Source organism: Cloeon dipterum, chromosome 1 (assembly GCF_949628265.1).
Source record: "Cloeon dipterum chromosome 1, ieCloDipt1.1, whole genome shotgun sequence".
Taxonomy (NCBI): Eukaryota; Metazoa; Arthropoda; class Insecta; order Ephemeroptera; family Baetidae; genus Cloeon; species Cloeon dipterum.
Genome location: NC_088786.1, coordinates 18981654 through 18998151, shown reverse-complemented (window position 1 = coordinate 18998151; position 16498 = coordinate 18981654). Strand labels below are relative to the sequence as shown.

General features: G+C 39.0%; 5 protein-coding genes across 6 annotated transcripts; 3 read left to right on the top strand and 2 right to left on the bottom strand.

Moving 5' to 3' along the window:
- Nucleotides 1-113: 113 nt before the first annotated feature.
- Nucleotides 114-2707, bottom strand: LOC135941411 (fatty acid hydroxylase domain-containing protein 2-like). Its single transcript, XM_065486921.1, has 5 exons — nucleotides 2606-2707; nucleotides 2353-2459; nucleotides 2055-2200; nucleotides 1809-1990; nucleotides 114-1233 (listed from the first exon to the last, which is right to left on the bottom strand). The coding sequence occupies exons 1-5, from the start codon at nucleotides 2635-2637 to the stop codon at nucleotides 822-824; spliced, it is 879 nt and encodes a 292-aa protein (XP_065342993.1). The 5' UTR covers nucleotides 2638-2707; the 3' UTR covers nucleotides 114-821.
- LOC135941394 (baculoviral IAP repeat-containing protein 7-B-like) lies at nucleotides 2446-6181 on the top strand. The gene is made up of 4 exons (XM_065486898.1): nucleotides 2446-4300; nucleotides 4748-5040; nucleotides 5477-5683; nucleotides 5746-6181. The coding sequence occupies exons 1-4, from the start codon at nucleotides 3990-3992 to the stop codon at nucleotides 6069-6071; spliced, it is 1137 nt and encodes a 378-aa protein (XP_065342970.1). The 5' UTR covers nucleotides 2446-3989; the 3' UTR covers nucleotides 6072-6181.
- A 1276-nt stretch (nucleotides 6182-7457) lies between these two features.
- On the top strand, nucleotides 7458-9393 carry LOC135933980 (protein yellow-like). Its single transcript, XM_065475466.1, has 5 exons — nucleotides 7458-7721; nucleotides 7775-8101; nucleotides 8160-8412; nucleotides 8750-9066; nucleotides 9125-9393. Exons 1-5 carry the CDS (start codon nucleotides 7512-7514, stop codon nucleotides 9320-9322), a joined length of 1305 nt encoding a protein of 434 aa, XP_065331538.1. The 5' UTR covers nucleotides 7458-7511; the 3' UTR covers nucleotides 9323-9393.
- A 307-nt stretch (nucleotides 9394-9700) lies between these two features.
- On the top strand, nucleotides 9701-12868 carry LOC135948237 (protein yellow-like). Of its 2 annotated transcripts, none has more exons than XM_065497418.1 (5): nucleotides 9701-10016; nucleotides 10156-10479; nucleotides 10958-11210; nucleotides 11412-11725; nucleotides 11787-12868. In XM_065497418.1, exons 1-5 carry the CDS (start codon nucleotides 9804-9806, stop codon nucleotides 11940-11942), a joined length of 1260 nt encoding a protein of 419 aa, XP_065353490.1. In that variant the 5' UTR covers nucleotides 9701-9803; the 3' UTR covers nucleotides 11943-12868. The 2 variants fall into 2 exon arrangements, with proteins under 2 accessions (XP_065353490.1, XP_065353491.1); XM_065497419.1 differs by having other exon boundaries at nucleotides 9832-10008.
- LOC135948236 (protein yellow-like) lies at nucleotides 12828-15633 on the bottom strand. The gene is made up of 5 exons (XM_065497417.1): nucleotides 15295-15633; nucleotides 14921-15247; nucleotides 14209-14470; nucleotides 13698-14026; nucleotides 12828-13088 (listed from the first exon to the last, which is right to left on the bottom strand). The coding sequence occupies exons 1-5, from the start codon at nucleotides 15562-15564 to the stop codon at nucleotides 12909-12911; spliced, it is 1368 nt and encodes a 455-aa protein (XP_065353489.1). The 5' UTR covers nucleotides 15565-15633; the 3' UTR covers nucleotides 12828-12908.
- Nucleotides 15634-16498: the final 865 nt, after the last annotated feature.

The following is a 16498-nucleotide window of genomic DNA, read 5'->3' as shown; positions in this document are numbered from 1 at the left end:
ACAGACTCAATGAACCGTCGAACCCTCCGATAAATTTTCTATATGACGAAATCTGCCTTTGAATGCAACGACTCCTGCTGCATCATTTCTGATAAAATTGAAAAATAAAAAGTATCAATCAATATGGAATAGACAAGAGATCATAAATATTTTTTGTTGTGGTATGAGTTTCTAGACACAAATGGACTTTAAATGCACATATTTTTAGTTTCGTTGAATTTTCCTGAATGTGATGAAATATTAACTTTTTTCCAGCTTTGCAATTATTTTATAATTTCAGCTATTCTGGCTCTTACCCTGGTTGAATTTTGGCGTAGGTACGTTAGTGATTGATCTAAGTATGCAACTCGCATTACAGGTCTGCTCAGCTGCGCAGTTTGTGAAGGCGAAGACGTGATTTGTCAAAACTCGAATTGATTAATTTCTAATGTCCCTCCTGGAAGATGTTTTACTGCATTGTTCGATGTAAATTAAGTCGTTATCGCTCTTGGATAAAAAAGCTTATAACATGCATAAAGAGCATTGAATAACTTTTTGAGCTTTAAATCCAGTCAGTTATAACACAATAATAAAATGGGTACCTGACCAAATTTCTGATAAATGTTTGGAAACATTGATTTACATCCTATATATTTAATTTAAAATTTTGTTCTCCAATTTCTTGAGCTGTGCGAGGCCATAATATGTTGGGGCTGATTGAGTTCCTGATTTTATTTTGAGTAGCACAGAAGCAATGTTATATAGCCTATTTCATTCATTTTTTTAATTCGTATTCTATGAAATGCTTTTGAAATCAACAAGAACTCTTTTCTTTTAAATCCTTAATCCGGGTACAGTTCCCTGGTGGATGTGATACCGGTGAGTACCACATGGCGTTTGAAGGCCGTGGATCTCCTGAAAATGATGTCTGTACCATGCAGCCAATCCAAAAGACCGATGACGCCGAAGCATTGGTTTATTCTGAGGTGGTGGAAAATGTGGAACTGCGAAGAGTAGGCGAACGGCAAGTGGAAACCGCTGTGGTCGTGCAGAATGAGGAGCATGGCCATGACCAAAAAGGCGAGGCTGGTGGCCATGTGCGAGCCCAGCAGGAAGGGCCCCAAGAGAACGGTGAACATGTTTAAAAAGCAGTGCTCCACAGGGTGACAGCAGATAGCCATCACAGACACCGGATACGTCCACTCGTGGTGCTTCTTGTGGAAATATTTGTAGACAGACTTGTGGTGCAGCATCCTGGAAGGTGAGGTCGTTAAAATTGCTTTACAGCTTTTTCAAATGTCTACCGAAATTTTCGCAATACTTGACCAGCACTTGAAGTTGGTCTTTTTCACAGTAAAAAATTATGTTAACATGACCAGCCTGCAAGGCCTTCCACCTTTTTATTTGGGAAAACAAAATAGTATCACACAAATATGACGAACGGATATATTTGTATCAACTCTGTGATTTGCCTATTGCATTTTTTTACCCTATCTTGAACAGTGATGAAAATAATTTAATATAATTTAATTAAGTCACATACATGAAATTGTGATCGCCTGTTTTTATTAATTATTGATAAATGTCTAGAGAGTTGTAAACTTTCTTATATGGCAATAAATGACTGGATATTAATGCGATTTCGTAAGGAAAAAATATTTTTAAAGGAAACATTTTAAGAAAAAAGTAACCTGGAAAGTTTTTTATTTCCTACACTGGCCATTTAAATATTAATTCCAACACCTGATATATTTATTTAAAAAAGAGTCTTTCCCGTCCATCGCTAATTATTCTCTTTAAAAAAATGCATTTCTTTTCTATATTCATACCTATGACTGTAGTAAAAATTAAACTCTGCAGTCAGGACGAAGGCCAGCAGATCAAAGAGCAGCCTCTGGAAGGTGGGTAGCACGCGGATCGGCGGCATCCCCCGCCATAGCATCAGTTTGTAGGCAAAGTAAGCAACTGGGATGCCAACTACAATTTGGTTGAATAAGCTTTGCAGCACACCCTGAGAGATGAGCATTACTATGTATTTATATCTCCAGTTATTAATATTTTTTTTAAATATTTACTCGAATGAATTTGGAGACATCAAAGGGCTCGTTGGTGCCTGGCCGAATTTTATATTTTTGTAAAAACTTTGGCCATTTGCTCAAATCCATGAGAATATATCCGAATCCAAGACCCCAGTATATGGCCATGGTCACAAAGGTCAAACCTATTTCAATAAAATTAATTAAATAAAATGAATTTAAACAATCAAAAGATAGAAAAGATGCAACTGATATTAATCAGCTCTAGGGAAAGATAATTTTCGTTATTTTCCATTATTCTGTGCGAAAATAAATAACTATTCTAGTATATTTTTACCATAGATATAAGTAGTTTCATCATCCTGGCTACCAAAAGTGTCCAGGGCCCAAACCCAGTTTGACTGCCAAAAGTCACCAGATGCAACCCAAAAGCGCTGACAGTGTCTTGTAAATTCATTTTCAAATTAATATACATATTATGTCGCAACTATTCAACTATTATTTAATTCGTAGTATAACTATGTATTATAGAATTAGCAAAATTAAATTGAAAAGTTCATCAAGAATTTCTCTCTATAATGCTATCGTACCTGAGTGAATTACTGAACAATTCGGTGACCATGATGACTGGCGCCGACCTGAGTGAGAACGATAACGTACGTCAATGTACCTCTATTCCGCTGCTGTTGACCAAATAATGTCGTTGCCAACTAACACGCTTATCATATCTTTAGTCCTGACTGACCTTTTTGACCTAACAGACTTGATCAATTGACAAAAAAAAATCGCGATATAGTGGTTTATTTTCATAAAAATACATTTAAAGCTTGCTGGGTTAGTTGTAAAATACAGCCAATAATTAATAATAGAGAGTGCATATACAGGTGACCGATGATCACGACAATTATTCAGAGTGGCAGAAACACCATTAAACAAAGAGTTTTAAATTAAAGAGCATTTTATTATTCTAGCGAATATTTGCGGTAACTGACCAGCCGCAAGTGAGAAACGTGACTCACGCGTTAGCTTTGACTTTTTACTCCTCTCTGCGGAACCGTCGCAATAATCAATGTTCGCGCCATCTATACAGTAGTTGCGCTTCGACTTAATCTCACTATCAATTCAATTCAGTTTATTTCTTCGAAAAGGTCATTTAATATATAAAATTATAAAACCTACAAAGGAAATTTAGGAGAAATCAGGCATTTGTTGTGTCAGCGAACAACCTGCTGAAACTCACGATTAAAGCAGAAGCAATAATACCACCACTCTTAATAGAGTGTGCGCGCTGCTCGGCAAAAAGTCTATGAGGAAATTGTCATGGTTTTTGTTCCTAGCATGCTAGAGCTGATCATAGAAGTTGCTTTTGAACGCGATTTATTATTGCCTATTTGTGATGAATAATGAAAATTTAAAAGTCCTACATTGCGAATATCGCGTAAAATAAGGAGACAACTCTGCGATTTTTCTTAAAATTTTTTTCCAGAAGTGCGTAAGTGTGAATTAAATTCATTCTTGTTTGATTCCCAATCAATTTTTTTAAGATTTTCCCTGTAGAAGAAGTAAATAGGAACATGCAGAATGAAAAATGAATTTTAATTTAAAAAATACAAATCATGGCAAGCAAAAATAATCTGAGAAAAAACGCTGTTATTTAAATCTAAGAAGAAAACGATACGGCAAAAGCTGTAACAGGAAATAAGGAAAAAATTTCCGCCCTTAGACTTTTTTGATATTTCGATAAACATGTCCTTGTTCTGATTCATGCGTTTGCGATTAGACTAAAAGACCAGAAGACGTGTGGGCCACTCCAATCTTATCTTAGTATTCGCGGATGAAAAACTTGCAAAGCTTGACTCCTATCCAAAAAATTAGTAACCCGTCGTAATAGTCTTTGACGGAACGCCATAAAATAATTAGTCCCGTTGCCTTATATTCTCAGACCGTGCCTGGTCAGCAATGTGAGAAGAAACAATGGACCCAAGCAAGCTGGACTTCAACATCGAACTGCACCGCTACATCTCCTTCCCTGCCGACTTTGATGAGAGACACCCCGTCAACCGACGCGCCTTGACCTCCTCAGGATTTTATTTCGACATTGAAAAATATCTACCGCGATGCCACTACTGCAATCACGAAGCCAGCAATTTCAAATCAAACCCTTTGGAAATTAATCTATTGCACGAGAGGGGCAGTCCGGATTGCCCTTTGCTCGATGAGGAGGACGAAAGCGTAAATAACTTCCCCATCGCCAGCGTAATCAATTATAATTTTGAGGCTTACAGGTAAATTTATTTCGAGCAAATTTTAATTTCTTTATCAGTGAAAGAGTTGATCTTAAATTAAATTTGTGAGCAGCACGTGTCAGTAAAATGGGTTAGTTAAAAAAAACAAGGAAAAGTTTTTTCAGCATTTAAAAACGTGCAAAATTTCCGTTGATTTTTATTTTTCCCTATCAGCTTTACATTTTTTTAAATGTTATTAAAATAAGACTTTGTTTTGTAGGTTTGTGCCGTTATTAAAAGTTCAGGAGGCATCAGCTGCCCAAAATATGTTTTTTTAGATTAAATTTTTTTCTTTTTTATACTAATTTCATAAGTAATTAAAGTTGCCTAGATTGCATTGATTTGATTTGAATTACACTTTTCAGATAAAATAATCATATTAATTTTATGCTAGTATTTTACCTTTCACAGTTAAATTAATATTTATTTCAATTTATGTTTATCCAGGCTATTCACATTTTTGGAGAAGAAATTTCCGAATAGTTCCGTTTCTCCATATGAGCTAGCCGCAGATGGATTCTATTTTTTGGGAGTGGACATCGACAGGTGCAGGTGTCACTTCTGCAACCTGGAGGTGATGCAGTGGGAGGATGATGACTCGGCGCACACTGAGCACGAACGCTGGAATCCTTTGTGTCCCTTCATCAAAGGTTGCGCCTACAACATCGCAATCGGAAACGAAATTTACGAGAACCGCAGGCCAAATCGCTTCGAAACAGAAAATGCAGCTCTGGCTAAATGTAAGGGTTTCAAATTGTTCAATATTTCATGCTTATTTTTCTAACATCGTAAAAAAGAGAGATTTTTGTATGTGTTAAGTAGTTCAAAAGTTAATTACATTTTCTCAGTCAAATCTTTTTCAAACTTCGAAATCCTTAATTTTTTCTTACAATTAAATCTAAAAATGGTTAACAACCGTGAATGAAAAAATACAGCAAAAGGATATATGAACGTATGTTACGAAATGGCTTTCATTCTCCACCTTGAATATTATTCGGTGAATTTTGAGAAGATGAAGAAGTCAATAATAGTGACCTATTACAATTGGTCAGTTCTATAAGTAGAGAGAATATGAGAGCAATTTTGTGAATGAATTGATCATTTTTTAACTACTTAAATTAGGTTGATCAAAAACTAACTATGAATGTGTTTAATATTCTTATTGAATTTCCTTAGATGGAGCACTAAAGGTCAAGAGAAACAAAGCCACTGAAAAGTCAGATTTGAAAGTCAGCGCTCGCACCCTAGGAGTTGTCACACCAAACTCTCCATCAAACCCAGAAATGGTTAACATACAAAAGAGGCAGGAGTCATTCAAAGAGTGGTCTGGTCAGAATAAACCGTCTGTCGCAGAACTCAGTGCTGCTGGATTTTACTATACAGGTGCGATTTACAAATTCATTATTGAAAATTAATATTTTTAATAATTTAATAATATTCTACAGGCAAAGAAGACGAGTGCCTTTGTTTTTACTGCGGTCTGGGCTTGCGGGCGTGGGAGCCACAAAACCGTCCTTTGGAGGAGCACGAAAAGATCTCGCCCAAATGCGCCTACGTGAAGCTGTGCAAGCAACCTGTCGAACAGTCTGACCAGGAAGTTGGAATGGGCTTCGACAAGCGGTGCAAGCATTCTGGCTGTCCGCGCGAGGTCGAGACTGCTTGTCTACCCTGCGGCCACATGGTCTTCTGTGAGCAGTGCGTGCAGGAACACGACCAGTGTCCAAAGTGCAACCGGTCTCTCGACTTTTTTCTTAAAATTTTCGTTTCCTGAGTTTTATAATTATTTAAATTTGAAAGTAAGTGTAAATATATGTGTGACATGTGTGAGTAAAATATCTTGGACTATGATCGCATTAAAAAAAATATATTAAATATAGACTTTGCTCTCCCTGACTTTTTTTAATTTGTAATGAGCCATATTCAGTCAAAGCAACAAATTTCTGTCCAGGGGTCGATAGATTTTGATGAAATTTTGTTTGCGTTAATTTTGCCCTAATTGTACTTCAAAACAATTGAGAAAACTCCGACTTTCCAATTTTTGCGGGTTTTGCGGGCGTTCAAATGTCAAAATCTGGGAATTTTGAGTACTTCATAACTTTGCTCAGGGTAGTCCTAGAACAAAAATTAAAAAACCCGTAAACTCGTCTCAACAAGGCAAAAAACTTTTACATTGACCTCAAAGTGGTAGGTCAAAGGTCAAGGTCATAAAAATTAATTTTTTGAATTTAAACTCAAATTTGAAAATGAATATATTGAAATTTTTTATTTTTTTCATAGCCATTTTGTAGAGCACAAAAAATGAAGCTAAAAACGTTAAAATTTGGAATGGCGTTTTGCCTCATTTTTTTTAATAAAAAATGAAAACTTCGAAAACCCTTGTTTTTCGAGGTTGGTAAAAAACGATGATTGGCCAAATCTCGACTTCTAGTCATCAGAATTTGAAAAACCGCATACCGTTAGACTCCTCTCGACGTCCCTAAGTGCACTAAAGGGGTATTAGACCCACCAACCCCCCAACCCCCTTTTAACCCCCTCAATAACGTGAAATTTAGAATTTTTCGTCCGTTTTAACACCTTAGCATGACGTTGACGAGTAATTGTCTTCTTCAAACCAATTCAGTTACTTAGTTCACTTCAAGTCGAGTCAAAAGGTACTTAATTTTTGTTAATAGGACCACTAATATCCGAGATTCGGGTGCACAAAGAGAGAGAGAGAGAGAGAGAGAGAGAGAGAGAGAGAGAGAGAGAGAGAGAGAGAGAGAGAGAGAGAGAGAGAGAGAGAGAGAGAGAGAGAGTCGTCTTTATCTATTGTTGTCGGAAGATTGGATCATAGGAAGCCGCTAAGTTGCACTTGCAAAAGGAGGTGTTAGCTGGTTGAATAGAGACGAGTGGACTACGATTTTATCAATTGTTTAGCTTACTCCAGGAGAGTTCTGCAGTGGAGCATCCATGGACTGCAGGAGCAGGAAGCAATCCTTCCAAATCCAAAGTAGACTTTTTATATTTGCAATGCAAAAGAGAAAAAAGCAAGCGCAGATCAACCAAGCGGCGAGCAAAGAAATTCGTCCCTGTTTAATGTCGCAGAGGAAGTAAAGCGATAAGCATAATATGTTTTTTCTTGTCGCTCTCAAGCCAAACCGCAAACACTTATAGAGACGAAAAACAAAAATCCAATCATTTAAGTACGCGGCGAGTCTGGGAGCTCACGAGAATGTTGCTTCCGACCTGTTTTCTGTTTGGCGTCCTGCACCTGACCCCATTAGTGCAGGCCGTAGGGTTTCCGCCACTGGACGACGCGCGAGTGAAGCAGGTATTTGGCTGGAAGCAGATCGATTTTAAATATGCTAGCCCCAAGGCACGGGCAGAGGCCATCAGCAGCGGCGAATTCAACCCTTCTGACGTGCATGTCGCTGGAGTCCATGTAATATCCTCACTAATTTCTTGTCCTGATAATTATTAACCTAAAAAACAAAGGTGGCTGGTAACCGCGTCTTCCTCTCCATGCCTCGCTGGAAACCCAAGGGCATTCCCGCGACTCTGGCGTTCGTCGAGTACCCCTCCAGGGACGCTGCGCCCCCGCTTACCCCCTACCCTGACTGGGCCTCTCAAAAGGTGGGCCAATGCCAGGGCTTGACCTCGGTGTTCAGGGTCACAACAGATGAGTGCGGAAGGCTGTGGGTCCTCGACACAGGCATAGCAAGTTCCATTCAGCACGAGTACACTAGAGTCTGTCCTGCCAAGGTGCTCACCTTTGACCTCAAAACAGACAAACTTGTCAACACCTTCATCCTAAAAGACGAAGTAAGTCTGGATGGTTTAATACGGGCGGGACTTGTAAAAAAAAAAACACGTTTTGCAGGAAGCTGTGAGAAACGAGTCGTTGCCTGTTAACATCAAGGTGGAGTATCCAAAGGGCACCTGCGGCTCGCCAAAAGACGCGTTCCTTTACATTGCAGACACTGCCTCCTTTGCGATAATCGTTGCTGATTTGTCTTCTGGCCAGTCGTGGCGAATCATTCAGAAAACCGTTCTCCCCGATCCAGAAGCAAGCACTTTCCACGTTGGAAAAGAAACCTTTGAAATGATGAACGGAGTTATGGGAATGGCCCTAAGTATGAAATAAATGCAACACGCTTTGTCAGGGATATTTCTTTAAAAAAACGACCGAAAGTAACGATAAATAAGTTTTATTTTTATTTAGCTACTTTTTTGACAAAAAAATGCTATTGTTAATTTTTGATCCGTTGCAAAGCTCTATCAATGCTCATCACAAAAATAAAATCCTTGATTATAGCTGTGTTTCCTATTTAATGATATTTCGTGAGTCAATAGCTTCTAAAAAAAAAATTCAAATTTTCAAATTTCCTACATTTTAATATTTATAGTTCAAATCTCATAATATTTTTTGGATGTACTTAATTCTAAGAATGACACTATTTTCGTGAGTAGGTACCCCTTGGAAAGGCGATCGAACATTATTTTTTTCGTCAATGAGCTCATTCAAACAGCACTGGGTGAAAACGTCCGTTCTTCGCAACAAGGACTCTGTCTTGAGCCCTCCACGCGATGCTTTCAAAACCGGGTCCCTGCCGCGAACCAGCCAAACAGGCACCTACGCCATGGATAAGAATGGTGTGCTGTTTTTTGGGCTGCTAAACTCGAATGCCCTCGTTTGTTGGAACTCTCGCCGCAACCCCTACGAAAGTAGGTTCTTCGGCGTCTTGGCGCAGGACAAAATGGCGATGAAGTTCCTCGCAGAAGTAACGGTATGCGGAATTTCAGTTTGGAGAGTTGAAGGTTTTTTACAGTTTTTCATGAATATAGATTGATGAAACTGGGCGCCTCTGGGCTATTTCTTCAGGCATACAGAAGTATTTCTCAGAAAAAATGAACCCCAATGAGATCAGCACTCGCATTTTTATGAGCGAAAGCACTGAAATTGCAGTCAAGGGAACCGTTTGTGAGAATGTCGAAATTAAGAAGAAAAAGACCTACAAGAGGAGCAGATATAATGATCTTTGATGCCCGACGTTTGTAAACAATTTCGATATGAATCATCCCACCAATAAATATCCAGAAAATTAATATTCAAAGAGAGCATTTATTTCTTTGACATTCCTGCAGAGACTAAATTTCTTTCCTTGTATACATGATATGCAAAAAGAGTGATGAAAACCCAACAATTTGCATATTGACGACGGTTTGAATACAAACTAGACAAAAAAAATGCATAATCTGAAAATAGCAATTTGATAAGAATTGTCTAAACCACAGACGAATTTTATCCTTATCATGTTGTCACTGAATTTTGTGGTTTGCAAGTATTCGTGGTTTAAACAAACATGAAAACAAAATTCCCCAAAATGTTTTTCAAATTGGCTCAACAGAGCCACCAGAAAACATCTTTTGGTGTTTGCTACTTCTCTCGATAACAATAATTACTCCTGACAGATCAAAAATCCGAAAGCAGATTGACATCGAATAATCCTTGCCATATACCGATATGAGGCTGTTGCTGTTAGCCAGCCTCTTATCTCTGCTGAGCACAGTGCTCGCCGCAGCAGAGAAAAAAGATGCAGGGGCTGCGAAGCAACGGGTCGTGGAAGTATTTGGGTGGAGTCAGTTTGATTTCAACTACCCTAGCGAGGAGCAGAGACAGGAAGCTCTGAAAAATGGTTCTTTTGTGCCGTCCGCCGCTGTTCCAACAGGTATTCACGTATGTCGGTTATATTATTGAAATTTAAAACTTTAAATTAAGTTTGAAACGCTTTAGGGATACAATTTGAAAACCTTGAATGCACAAGTTCGAGGCCATAATGCTAATTGATTTTTTCATGTGTTTTTGCGCTTTGCAGGCAGCCGGAAATCGCGTGTTCGTGAGTCTGCCTCGCTGGAAGAGCGGAGTGCCGGCAACCCTGGCCTACGCTGAGTACCCTGACGCAAAGGGCGAGCGTTCGCCGCGGCTCAACCCCTATCCCAGCTGGGAACTGAGCAGGGAGGGCAACTGCGATGGGCTGACCTCGGTGTTCAGGGTGTTTATCGACGAATGCAACAGGTTGTGGGCCATCGACACTGGTTGGTCGTCCTCGTGGCTCGTGCCTAACCGCATCTGCCCTGTAAAGGTTATGGCAATCGACCTAAAAACCGATAAAGTTGTCCTGCAATACGTCCTTCCGAAGGTTTTAATTATTTGTTTGTTCTTAAAAACTAAAACTTAAATATTGGGTAAAGAAAAAAATTGGTGTCAAAAAGAGAATTTTTTCAGCATAAAAGAACGGTTTTGATCTCTTTTAGTTGGATCCTAGAGCCGGTTTAGAGGATTTTACCTCGATTTTCCAACAATCAAAGCTATTGCCTTATATATAAGCAATAGAGCTATTATTTTTTTGTCTCCAAAAATGTTTTTGTGTCTAGTTTGAATGGGTTTTTTTACATAATACATCAAATTATATTCTGTAAATGATCGTCGAATTTAAAATAATTTTTGAATTACAAAAAACAAATGTACGTAAGTCAATCTAAAGGAAAGTGTGAGGAAAAATAATCTTATTCTAAACTAATAAAATCAATGAGACACAGAGATGACATTCTATATGTGTCAAGTAAATTAAAAAATATCAGATTTCCGCTAATTCCAGTCTTTACTGTTTTTCACAGCACGTGTTGAAAAGTGATGCCCTTCCGGCAAACATACAGGTGGAATTTCCTAAGGGCGGTTGCAAAAACCCGAAACAAGCGTTCCTCTACATCGCCGACACAGTGGCCTACTCCATCATTGTGGCAGACATGTCCACCGGTGACGCTTGGCGTGTTACAGACAAAACTGTCTATCCGAATCCCGAATGGACCACTTTCCACGTTGGTGGACAAACCTTTGACTTGACGGATGGCGTCATGGGAATGGCTTTAGGTTTGCGACTTCCTCAATTGAATTTTAATAATGAAAAAGATAAAAGATATACTTGGTCATTCTTGCGCATCAATACATAAATATAATTTAATATAATTAATTTCATTGAAATATCTAAAAAAAAATAATTCGTAATATTGAACCTGCCCTTGGTCACATAAATTAATTTATTTAATTTCACATTAATTATTTATTTTTCAGGTCCGCGTATGGCTAACGGAGACCGTGAATTATATTTCTCGGCGATGGGCGGTGACATGCAGCATTGGGTGAAAACGTCGATATTGCGAGACAAGAAGAAGGCCAAAAATTCCCCTAATGCTTTTAAGACGGGCCTCAAGTCCAGGCAGAGCCAAACTGCTGGCTACGCCATGGACAAAAACGGCGTTATGATATTTGGTTTGCTCAATTCGGACGCTCTCGTTTGCTGGAACTCAAAAAGTCCATTTGAACCGAGGAATTTCGGCTACCTCGCGCAGGACAAGACGGCAATGCAGTTTCTCGTCTCCGTCGTGGTAAGTGAAATAAATATTTTAAATTAATTAATGGAAATAAATTATACCTATTCATACGCAGATCGACAATATTAAAAGAGTGTGGGCTCTCTCTGCTAGGATTCAGCAGTTTGTTTTGGACACCATTGACCCAAACGATGTCAACTTCAGGGTTTTCATGAGTCCATCTGTGAAACAAGCGATTGAGGGCACCGTTTGTGACGCCCATGGAAAATAATTCGGATGCCGGAACAAAAATTGACCTCAGATTCTGAATCAGCGCAAAATATTGGTCTAGAAATCACATTTGCATGATGAGAAGTTTCGAAACTTTTTTCCAAAAATTGGTTTAAAATGAGATTCCCATAAGAAACTGTTTTGGTGCAGCGACGAAACCACTCGTCTGAAAGGGTTGAAAATTTCACTATCAAAACTTCTACAGTTTCTGACCGGCGAGCCGTTGTAATTTCGATCACACCCCAACCACTCTTTTCAGGGTGGTCAGTTATTTTGGAACGTTGAATATATAATTGTTTATTCTAATCTAACAATAATAGTCATAATAAAAATAATTGCGAGCACGAAAAGATCTCTCCCAAATGCGCCTACGTGAAGCTGTGCAAGCAACCTGTCGAATAGTCCGAGCAGGAAGTCAGAATGGGCTACGACACACATGGTCTTCTGTGAGTAGTGCGTGAAGAAACACGACAAGTGTCAAAGTGCTAAGGGATTTAATGAAATTGAAAAAAAGATTTTTAGAGTGGTATTTTATTGATTTTAATCGCTGAAGTGAACAGCTTTCCGTTGAAGAACTCATAGCCCCTTGAATTATAGGATTTACAGTTTTACTCTTTGATATATTTAATGTTAAACCTCCCCTATAGTAACCCTGATTTCATTTTTACATTTAAAAAGAGATTTTAACCGATCCAGCATATAGCCCCTTATATATTCAAACGGGAAAATTCTGTTGGTGTATTGAAAAGATATTTCGTAAAAATTTGTACTAATATTTTATTTAGTATACATATCGTAGTTTGGTCAAAAATATTTTGATCACTGGATCATTTATTCAAAATGAGTAATTTTATCAAGGATGAAGATAATATTTATTTGTCTCAACTCAATTAGGTATGAATAAATTTATTATTAATTTACAACCCATTTTACTGTGTATTATTCTAATGATAATAAATATTGATTTTTACGCCCAACCACGCATTGGACCTTCTCCAAGGGTTGGAACGTAGCACGCAGTGTTGCGCACTGCTTCTGCGGCTGTGCCGGAGAAAATTCGGAAGTTAACATCTTCAGGGTTGAGGCTGTTCGTGAAGAAGCGTTGGAAACGAGTAGACAGCGCCCACAATCGGTCCATGCGATCAACCTATAAGGATCAGAAACACATTTATTTATTTTTTCTTGTATTTTTGTCTGCTCAGCACTTTCCGTGGGCTTTGAGCTCACCGAGTTCAAATAACTCCGTCAAGCGGATAATATGGGGCCCAAGTGGCCGCACAGCAGCTTGGGCCCAATGTGGCCATCTTTTCGTCTCCCCGCACCGAGGTCTTTTATTGAAACACGTACTTTACATTAATTTGTCCTTAAAGCCGCTGGAAAGTGTGAAAACCATCTAGTGGCGATTCGGCGCCGGTGCGCCTCCCAGCCCGTTGAGCTATTTTAGCATTTCGAGTCAGCGGCCAGAACTGCCCAAACGAGCTCAATAGAAAATATTCAAGACGAGCAAGAGCGGCAGCGAGCTTTGCTGGTAAGTCAGGAGCCGTTCCAGTTATACGAGCTGTAAGTTAAGGTGTTGGAGGGCACTAATTCTCAGGTTTGCTGTGTTGCAGTCATTCGCAACAAGCAGCCATTAAAATATCCCTGAAATGCTTTAATGTCCCCCTATTGCTTCGACACTCCTGAGAACGCCTTAACAATACGATCCAACGGGCTGGTTCTAAATCGGTTGCAAAAAAATAGTGGCTAATATACTGACCACAACGGTTGAGAGAAACTGCAGTTTCTCGTCATCTTTTTTTAGAACAGCAATGTTTTGGGCCGTGTATGGTTTGGACGTGTCCCAGCAAGCAAGGGCGTTTTGGTTGACGAGCCCAAAGAAGAGAACGCCGCTGGAGCTGATGCCGCAGCCTGCCGACTGAGAATTGCGTTTCCATTGCCCTGTCTGGAAAGTCTCAAATGGCTGAGGGTTGGAAGGAGTCGTCGCGTTTTCATTCTGGAGACGAGACGTACGCACCCAGAAGTGTTGGAATGAGGTCATCGGGTTGTAGAACAAATCACGGTCATTTTTGTAGTACCTAGGAGGTCCTAAAAGGGAGGAAATCGTAATTAAAAAATTATTAAATCATTTAATATTTAGAATTAAAATGTGTGCCAATGCAGAGCCTGATTGAGGTTTGTTATTTACTGCTATCAAACTAATTTTAAATTCAAATTTCAATTTATTTTTATAAATACTTTTTCGTCTGCACAGCAAAATTTTATCCCACCTATAGCAAGCCCAAGAATGCCGTCCATTAAGTCGAATTTGACGCCTTGCACGTTAAAAGAACCGGCCTCGGGGTTGGGGAACATGCTCTTGTCGGACACGCGCCATGACCTTCCACTCGAGGTGTCGATGACAATGATAGCGTAGGCCAACGTGTCCGTCACATACAAGAAAGCATCCAAATTATTTCCTCTTCCACACTGGGCCTCTGCTTTATATTCAACAGCGATGTTTGTGGGTTGCGAGTTGCACAGCAAGGATTCCTAATTACGCAATTTTTAACATTAAATTTGACAGGATTTGTTTTTTAGCTGTTTTTTCTTAATTAATCAAAACTAACAATCTGTAAAATATAAGTTTTGGAATTTTCATTCAAGGTGGGAATAAAAAATAAAATATATTTCCCAGTCAATCGAGGTGTAAAATATGGCAATGTCCATTTTTCATCAGATATGAATTATATAATTTATCACTTCCGTTTAAAAAGCAAAATATGACTACATATACATCAATAATTTTATTATCAGGTAACTGACACTATTTTAGTTCAATATCAAATAGGTTTGGTTGGAGGGCAGAGTGGCAATATATAAAACTACCAAAAAGACTACACTTAGACTATTTGAATGATAATGTTATCGTCCCAATATATTTTTTAATTTGGTTATTCTTCTCCGTCAATTATATTGAAAACTATATTTTTTCTGGTCAACCTGCGAGAATCGGTGCCTGTAGACGATAGCATCGGTCTGCAGGTCGAAAGCGATAACCTGAGGAGGGCAGAGTTGTTGTGCGCCAACCCTGCCGGTGTCCACGACCCAAAGTCTGTTACAATTATCAATAGACATCCTGAAGACGGAGGTCAGACCGTCGCAGTTTCCCTGGCGGTTCGCCTCGGCATTGGGGTAAGGTTTCAAACGGGGTGAGGACTGGGTTGGTACGCGCTTTGGGTCAGCACCGGGCAAGGGCAAATAGGTCAGGGTGAAGGGAACACCTTGACGCCAACGTGGTGCCGACACAAATAAACGCGTGCTGTCAGCCTGCAAATCGTTTGTTATTTTATTTTAGTTTTATTTTATTTAAATACCTCCAGGGAAAGTGGCATTGATGAATTTATCTCCACGAAAGCACCACTTTGAATCGCTTGTCCCCGCATTTGCTCGTTGGGAAATTCAAAGTCCAGTTGCTTCCAGTTGAAAACTTCTCTAACCTCACCGGAGCGCGAAGAAGAGTTACGGGTGTTCCAGTAATACTGCTCATATTGGTGACCTTTCCTGCGGTTGCAAACCGAGCTCTGCGAGTGCAGAAGGAGAAGAATCACGGAAAAGGCTAAAAACGGCACTGCTTTTCGATGCATCGCGGATTAACTTGTGACCTCTCAAGAAATGCAAACTGGTTACAGCATTTTATTACAGCAGGAAAACTAATGAGTGCCGTTTCTTGTTTTGCGTTTCGCTGACAGCTATTAAAAGAGGATGTGGCTAAATGGCGCATCGATTTAAAAGCTCTGCCAGAGAAGCAACGTAAATGTAGTCACCCAATCTCTATATCAATGTATAAATGCCGTTAAAAAAGTTAACAAGAAGTGGTACACCTGACCTGTCTCAGGTCGTGAATTTGCGCAGTGAATATAAAACTCAGTCATATCCCTTATAATATAATTGTTGTAGTATAATTTTGTTTTTCGTATTTTTTTAGCAGTATAAAGAAAGGTTAAATTTCAGTTTCATTTAAGGTGTTAGGTAGCTTCCATAATCTACATAATAAGTTAAATAAAAGTTGGACAAATATTTTTCTATTCATCTTAGGTTCTTCATATCACAGGGGATCAAGTAAGTACAATCAATCTTGTGTCTTGTGCCATATTGGTGTGTTTGTACAGTGTAAAAATTAGCAAACAAAATTTAAAAACTAGGCTTAAATTATATCGACGTATTTAACAATCCAAAAATGTAAAGAATTCACTCACAGTACATAAATATATGCTAACTAGCATACATTTATTATTCTTGCAAATAATTTTAATTAGACAAATTGACAGCCTCTCAAGCAGTGACGGCGTATGTCATACGTCGCATTTAAATATGATATGATAGATTCACCAGTTTTGAGACGGCCCCTGATAACGTACAACACTCAAAAATTGTCCCAATTACATATACTCGCAAACGAATATCATGGGTGCACGGGCCTCGTTAGACAAAACCCGATTCAGAAAAGACAAAGGCTCGATCGTGTTTCTGCCTCCGCACCGGGATCTTTCAATGCTGGGCATTCGTCCCGTGAAATTC